Here is an 8248-nt window from a genome sequence, read left to right as displayed (position 1 = left end):
ATCCAAAATATCCACAATATCAAATGAATACATCCAAAATATCCGAGTAGCAAATGAATATAAGCGCTAAAATCTAAAATATCTACATAGACAATGAATAGCAGATTGACTCAACAGCAGGAGCTTCTTGAGAAGCTCGTGAGCCAGGGTTGGCCGTGCAGAACCAGGGGTAAAACTATGCATTTTTTATGCATGAATTTAGTGAATTTGTGGACTTCATACCTAGTTAGATGAAACTTAAGTTTTTGGGGTGGACTATAATTTGGTAAGAGGCAGTAGCTACTCAAGGGGAAAGACAGAGCTTAAAAATGAAATTATATGTATCATGGCCTGAAGTTATTAAAAGTAAAATTGACATCGCCAGATTGAGGTAGATCGATGATAGATAATGTGAGAGATTAAATTCTTGTTTGATGATAATCATAACATCATAAGATCAACAGGTAATCAACCTACTATGATTGATCTCTAAAAACTAGAAACAACTTACTTAGCAAATCAAAAAGCCTCATTGCAATGTGACTTCTGAATAGGCAGTTAGTTGGAAACTTTGTACTGGTAAGCAAGTAATAAAGGATCTAGTAACAAGTTCAGAGTCTATGCATGTAGAGATTATGGCCATTTTTAACTCTCTCATCTTAAAGTTCATAAATAATTAGTCATGATTCATATATCAGACATATATATATATATATATATCATTTTCACCTAAATTTTGCAGAGATTTCCACACAGGGTGTCAACAACCAGCATAACAGTTAAAAAAAGATCAATAAATTGTTCTTGAATGATCATGAATTGAATCACAAATTCACAACTTTAATACAGAAGAATATCAAGAAAATAAACCTTCCTACTGAACAAAACAAAAGTAATTCCATCTGAGACAACTGTTTCATGCACTCTTATATACCATTGAATTCAATGTGTTTTGAACACAAGAAAAAAGGTTAATCATGGTGTTGGAACATTTAAGTCCTTGGATTTGTTATCGTCAGAAGATGGCCGGTTCTCTGAGTCAGATTGCCGGATCTCTTCTATCATTCTCACTACTTCCTCCATGTTTGGTCTCATATCTGGAACCTTCGCCACACATGCCATGCCGATTTGCAACATTTGCACCATTTCTTCTTCTATGTTTTGGTACCTCATTAGCTCCACGTCAAATACCTCGGCCGTCCACTCCTCCCTAACAACAGACTGGACCCACCTAGGGAGATCAACCATGTCATCACGTCCTGGAGACTGTTGTGGTGCTTTCCCTGTAAGCATTTCCAGAAGGATCACACCAAAACTGTACACGTCTGATTTATGAGTGTGCTTCCGGGTTTCAATCACCTCGGGAGCACGATAGCCTGCAGCTCTAGAAGGTGTTGCAGGAACATTCATGAGCGGGGTCAGGCCAAAATCAGAAATGCAGCCATCGTTGTCATGGTTGAGGAGGACATTTGAGGCTTTGATATTTCCATGTGTGAATTTCGGACCGCCAACTGAATGTAAGTGAGCAATTCCTCTGGCAATTCCAAGTGAGATTTTTACTCTGGAGTTCCAATCTAATTGAACTCTTCCACCTGCTCTACTACCTGTCATAAAATTCAGATTCAAGTTAAGTGAAAGTGAAGTGCTGACACAGGTATACATACTATAAGATAAATGACATGAAGAGTTAGAAAATTAGATTATCCATAAGGACTTTAATCTTGAGACTATTGGATGGCTTCTTATTTCAATATTTTGTCATCACAGTTTTAGAATTAAACGTACATACCAAACATTTATGTCTGCATTAGTTTTTTGTTACATTTACACAACAATAGTAGGTTCTGTTCTTCTAATCAAATATCATGAAGTCAAACATGATGTGCACTCAAAATTTCATGCATAACATGTATGAGCTCAAATGCAGAAAAAAAAGAAAAGAAGTTCAATTTTTTTAGTCCTGACAGAAACAAGGGGAAACAGAAATACATACCATGCAACTGAGAAGATAGACTGCCATTTGGGACATAGTCATAAACCAAAAGCTTCTCATCTTTTGAATAATAATAAGCGCGAAGAGGCAGCACATTTGGGTGCTGTCCTATCCTTCCCACAATCTCCATCTGTTGTTCAAATTCCTTCTTGCCTACTACAACTTCTTTCAACCTTTTCACCACAACTGTTGTTGACTCCTCCAAGATAGCCTTATATGCAGTACCATAACTACCCTTTCCAAGAACTTCGGCTGAAGCCCTCAGCAAATCTTCAAGATCAAAATTATAAGAGGAGCCTTCAAAGAAAACCAGCTTGTTTTTCTCAGCTTCTTGCACCCCACTTCCAAACTCTTCTTTCGGCTTTTCAGTCCTCCCACCACTGGGACCCTTATCTTTACCTACTCTGGGGCTTCTATCATCTTTTTTCTTTAAACAGCAAAAGAAAATGACAAGAGCTACAAAAATCAACAGCACAGCTCCACCAACGGCAATTGCAATGATGGCTACCTTACTCAGTTTATTTTTGGAGCTATGTCTTGGAGGAGTTGACGGTGGGGCCGGAGTCGAAGTAGGAGGAGATGTAGGAGGGACTGCAGAACATGACTTTAGAGGTAATCCGCATAATAGAGAGTTCCCTTCAAACGAAGAATTTGGGAAAACCTGAAGAGCTGCAGGGATAGAGCCATTGAAATGGTTGTAGCTTAAATTCAAATGCTTGAGCTTAGTGACATCAAGAGCAGGTATTGGCCCAGATAGGGAGTTGTTCTCGAGGCTCAATCTACTTAGTTGCGTTAAGTTTTGCAATGTCTTTGGAATGCCACCGGTGAAGGAATTGTACGACAAAACAAGGGCATTGAGCTGGGTTGACAGTGAGGTAGGTATATCACCAGAAAGGTTATTATGCTGAAGGTAGAGGTATTGCAGCGAAGGAAGAGAAGTGATACCAGGAGGTAGACTTCCACTGAGCAGGTTGGAGCGAAGGCTGATAGTTTTGACTGAGTCAAGCTTGCTGAGTGTATTGGCCGGGATGGTGCCTACTAGTCCAATTCCTGGGAGCCGGACCGATACTACACGAGTACCATTTGGATTGCAAATGATGCCTACCCAAGATTTACAAATTGAGGTATTTAAGTCCCACTTCAGGTTTCGACGATGGGGGACAGCAGCGGCAAAATCAAGAAGGGCTTGCTTATCAGAACTTAGGTCAGCAATAACCAGAGGAGAAATAATGGCAATGATAATAAGGAAAGCGTGTATTGGAGGGCGGTAGAACTTCATTGGGTGTTTATTCACTGTAAGGTATAAGATATTGATAATTGAATTCAAAGTAACCTCTGCCATCCTTCATATTTTCCTGGTTCAGCACCATAGCCACAAATCGCAGTGAGAATACAGTAGCACGAAGAAGTAAGTACTATATCACAGTTAAAATGTTGAAATGTAATGACAAGATTTCAGAAAATATTAGTAGAAACAATTCCATGAAGTTGGAAATATGAACTGATAAGTGACAACTATACTAAAAAGGAGATTACTCAAGTTAAGTTGAAATAAAGCATTTCTGTACCTAAACCATAGCTGCAAATCAATTACAAAGAGTAATAAGCAATGATGAAGATGGCTATCAAAAGTAATATGTATAGACAGTTTAGTCAGGAAGGGAAATGAAATTAAAAGAAAAATGATTGGTCTATCAAATAGCCAATCCCCTCCAAAATATGAAGACATAAGATACAAGGCAATTATCTGAAACATTAACCATTTATAAGAAAAAGCAAGCTTTACTACAAAAGGTCACAAAAATTCCAAGATTTTGTTTGAAGAGGAAAGTAAAAAAACCCAAGGATGAATTCAAATATTCAATGTAGACTAGGATTAGGTTTGTTCAAACTTTCTATAATATAGACTAGGATTGATAGCTTGAACTAACATTGTACTAACCAATGTAAGCATTTTCCAGACCCTTCTTTAAGGCTAAAGCAGAACTAAAATTTCTACATTGAATAGTCTGAACAAGTCAACCCAATTTTTCTTCAAAAGCACCTTATCTTTAACAAATTAGGAAGGAAATTAAGAGATCCATAACAGTCAAAGTTGTTCAACAACTAATTTTTTGGCAAGAGAGAAACTAAAAAACAAATATTTTTCTCCACAGATACCTTCAGATCCTAAACCAAAACAAAAAGAATAAAACAGAACCCAAGTGCTTCAAAGTACAAACATTTAGAATTAGCACCTCTCGTCAACAAGAAAAACATTCAGCACCAGCACAAGAAAGAACCCCAAAAGTCATTCTGAAGCAAATCATTGAAATTTGGAAACCAAATTCACAATGTGGGAACTATGATTTAGAAACCCAAAAGTCAGCATTCATGAACATCACTGGAAAAAAAAACCCAGATCTGCAAACTCAATCACTAGCAACAGTTTGCATGCAGGGACAAAAAAGACAAGATTTTTCAATGATTAATCACCTGAAAGTAAGCAGAGAGGAAGGACAAGGATTCATGGGAGAGCACAGAAGCAGCATAGAGAAGCAGCCACTGAAGAAGCTATGGAAGATGCTTCAAAAGGAGAATTTCATGTGCTTATCATAGTAGCAGCCCACAAATCCAAAGAAATTGTATGAAACTAAAACCAATTTTTTTTCAAGCTTGAGATTCTTTGTTAGTAGCTACAAACAAGAACTGAAGAGTGAAGATACCTACTTCATAAATAAAAAAATGGAAGAAAAGGCTCAAGATTCAGGAAAGTGAGCTCTTTTTCTTTCTCTTCCTTTTTCAAAGTTGGAGATATGAACAAAAAACAAATTAGCAAAGAGGGAACAGAATGGTTGGAAAGGATTAAAAAATACTCCCTCCGGTCCTATTTATAAGTATGAAAGAGAAGAAAAATCTTGGTCCTTTTTATAAGAACCAAATGAAAGTTTGAGTTATATTAATTAATTTTTTCCAATGATGCCCTTATTAATTCTAACTTGTAAAATGTGTCTCATTAATTATTCTCTCTCTTTTTCACTTTCCAACACTAATATCAAAGGGTAATTTTGGAAGTTCATTTTAATTTAAGACAAATTTAATGTCTTTCATCTAGTTTAACTACATTTCTTAAACTATGTGAATTTTTTTTTGTTGCTTATAAATAGGACCGGAGGGAGTACTAGAGTAGCCTGCTTAGCAAATTGCACTATACACAGTAACCACTCTCTTTATTGACCCATCAGAGAGAGAGAGAGAGAGAGAGAGAGAGAGAGAGAGAGAGAGAGAGAGAGAGGAGAGAGAGAGAGAGAGAGAGAGAGAGAGAGAGAGAGAGAGAGAGAGAGAGAGAGAGAGAGAGAGAGAGAGAGAGAGAGAGAGAGAGAGAGAGAGAGAGAGAGAGAGAGAGAGAGAGAGAGAGAGAGAGAGAGAGAGAGAGAGAGAGAGAGAGAGAGAGAGAGAGAGAGAGAGAGAGAGAGAGAGAGAGAGAGAAGAGAGAGAGAGAGAGAGAGGAGAGAGAGAGAGGAGAGAGAGAGAGAGAGAGAGAGGTGAAAAGTCAAGAGTACAATTACACCTACTAGGACAATGACACTGTAATTACTCAAGTTGAAAAGTGCTTTTAATGTTTTCTTAAAAATTACAAAGTGTTTCATTGTTGGAAAAAAGGAGTAATTTTAAGATTTTATCCCATTCTGAATGTTTTGTTTTATGTCTAAAGAGGGGAAAAGCTAGTTTGAAACTGAAATAGTAGAAGAAGTGTTTGATTTGCCTTCATTTTCTCCTTCATTCTATTCATTTTCCATTTTGAGCTTTCATTCCCTTGTTCTGAATTCTGATGGTATGCTGAGCCATGTGAATGTCTTTATTAGAGTTCTAGAAATTTGTTGACACCTAACTTTGCTGCATGTATTGATGCCAATACATTTACTTCACCATGGTGCATCGACATCAATAGGTGTATCTCAGTTGAAGGTGGATGCATTAAACCCTCTATATAAGGTTGGAGTAAATGTTACTGCTAGTGAAGGTGTTTGGATCAATATTACATAGAATTGATTTTGATAAAAGTGAATTAAAATGACTTGAAAGTGAAATACTTTATTGGTGTGTATTTGGATAAAAGTGAAATACTTTAAAATGACTGAAAATTGAAGTTTTTTTTTATTTGAAAGTGAAGTGAATTTATTTATAAAAAATTAATTTTTATCAAATAATGTTGTAAAGTGAAACAAGTCAATTAGAGCAACTCCAACCCCAAAATTCTTATCTGGTTTCTTAACACACTATTCAGCACTATTCCTGTGGGCCCGTACTGCCACATCAGACTTAAGAAACTCCTAAGAAACTGAAGCAGATTTTGCTCCAACCCATGGTTTCTTAAATTACTATTCGAAGGGTCCCACCCGTGTCCCACTATACAACATAAATTAATAATATTTATTTTCACTCAATTTAGATTTAACATTTAATACTAAATCAATACTTCAACTTAAAAATAATTTAATTAGAATTAATACGAATTTAATTTAAATTTAATTTTACTTAATATTTAAAACAATTAAATTTAAATATCGGCATGTTAACTTTAAACAAAAATAAAAAAGTACATTATGTTTTTTATAGCAAAAACAATTTTATTGAATGATAGAAATAAAGACGAAAGAAAATACATGACAATGAAAAATAAGCAACAATACATTTGAAATGAAATACATAATAATAACACTTGAAGGTTAATTTTCATCATTCTCGTTTTCAGGAAGCTACCAAATATGCTCCACCAAGTCTGCTTGAAGTTGGTGATGAATTGACCTATCAATTTGATGTGCTCTTCTTTCCAAGATATTTCTAAAAGCGGGAATAGGACCACTGACTACTTCAGCATCCAATATGTCATTATTGACCTGATCATAAACAAAATTACCTCGGTACGTGTTGGCTCATCTTCAACAATCATGTTGTGCAATATGATGCAAGCATACATTATTGACTTCATCTCATTCGGATGCCAAAAGCGTGATGGACCACGAACTATTGCAAACCGAGATTGGAGAACGCCGAATGCACGTTCAACGTCATTTCTTGCTCCTTCTTGTCTTTTCGCAAATTTTTGCCTTTTTTCTCCTTGCGACATTGGGATGGTCTTCACAAATGTAGCCCACGGGGGATGGATACCGTCTACTAGATAGTATCCCATGTTATACATTGTTCCATTCACGCTAAAGTTCACCATGGGAGCATTTCCACTCAAAACCTCATTAAAAACCGGAGATTGATTTAGCACATTAATGCCATTGTTAGAACCTGCAATGCCCAAAAATGCATGCCAAATCCACAAGTCTTGTAATGCCACTGCTTCAAGCATGATTGTGGGCTTTCCATGATCACCTCGGGTGAATTGACCTTTCCACGCAACTGGACAATTCTTCCATTCCCAATGCATACAATCAATAGAACCCAACATACCTGGAAATCCACGAGACTCGCCCCATTGAAGTAAGCGGGTAATGTCTTCCTGGTTCGGGCGCCTCAAGTATGTTTCACCAAATACTACACACACACCTTCCACAAAATTCTTTAAGCACTCAATTGCAGTACTTTCACCAATTCGAACGTACTCGTCAACACTGTCAGCAGGTGATCCGTACGCCAACATACGAATAGCGGCGGTGCACTTTTGTAATGGTGACAAGCCTTGTCTTCCAACTGCATCGACATACATTAAAAAGTACGGGTCATGAGACCCAAGGGCCCCTACGATTCTGAGGAACACATGCTTTCGCATTCGAAACCTTCGTCGGAAAAGCTCTTCCGTGTACACAGGATTTTCGGAGAAGTAGTCATTCCACAACCGCTCGTTCCCAGCTTCACGATCTCTCTCTATCACCTTTCTTGTTCGCTTGGGCCTAACGGTGTTGGCACGTCGTTGATAAAACTCCATCTCCTCCTGCATCATATCTTCTATAGTCGTGTCATTGATAAGTTCGTCAATGACAACGTCGTAAATGTCCAAGTCGGCCATATTGTTTGGATCCATTCTATGACACAATGAGAAACTATCAGTGTAATTGGATAGGAGGAAGACAATATGAGAGGACAAAACAACTCTTGAATGTTGAGATGAATGAAATATGACATGTATAAATAAGAGAAACAACAACGACTATATTCTCCAACGGCTATATTCCACAACGGTTATATTCCACAACGGCTATATTCCACAACGGCTATATTCCCCAACGGCTATATTCCCCAACGGTTATATTCCCCAACAGCTATATTCTCCAACGACTATATTCC

General features: G+C 37.2%; 2 protein-coding genes across 2 annotated transcripts; both read right to left on the bottom strand.

Moving 5' to 3' along the window:
- Positions 1–739: 739 nt before the first annotated feature.
- On the bottom strand, positions 740–4797 carry LOC130733854 (probable inactive receptor kinase At5g58300). Its single transcript, XM_057586133.1, has 3 exons — positions 4448–4797; positions 1973–3327; positions 740–1583 (listed from the first exon to the last, which is right to left on the bottom strand). Exons 2-3 carry the CDS (start codon positions 3312–3314, stop codon positions 955–957), a joined length of 1971 nt encoding a protein of 656 aa, XP_057442116.1. The 5' UTR covers positions 3315–3327; positions 4448–4797; the 3' UTR covers positions 740–954.
- A 1818-nt stretch (positions 4798–6615) lies between these two features.
- LOC130731648 (uncharacterized) lies at positions 6616–8048 on the bottom strand. Its single transcript, XM_057583916.1, has one exon. The coding sequence runs from the start codon at positions 7983–7985 to the stop codon at positions 6822–6824; it is 1164 nt and encodes a 387-aa protein (XP_057439899.1). The 5' UTR covers positions 7986–8048; the 3' UTR covers positions 6616–6821.
- Between the last annotated feature and the right edge of the window lie 200 nt (positions 8049–8248).

This window comes from Lotus japonicus, chromosome 1, assembly GCF_012489685.1.
Source record: "Lotus japonicus ecotype B-129 chromosome 1, LjGifu_v1.2".
Lineage (NCBI taxonomy): Eukaryota > Viridiplantae > Streptophyta > Magnoliopsida > Fabales > Fabaceae > Lotus > Lotus japonicus.
Note: the sequence above shows the minus strand (reverse complement) of the source record. Positions and strands in the feature narration are given on the sequence as shown.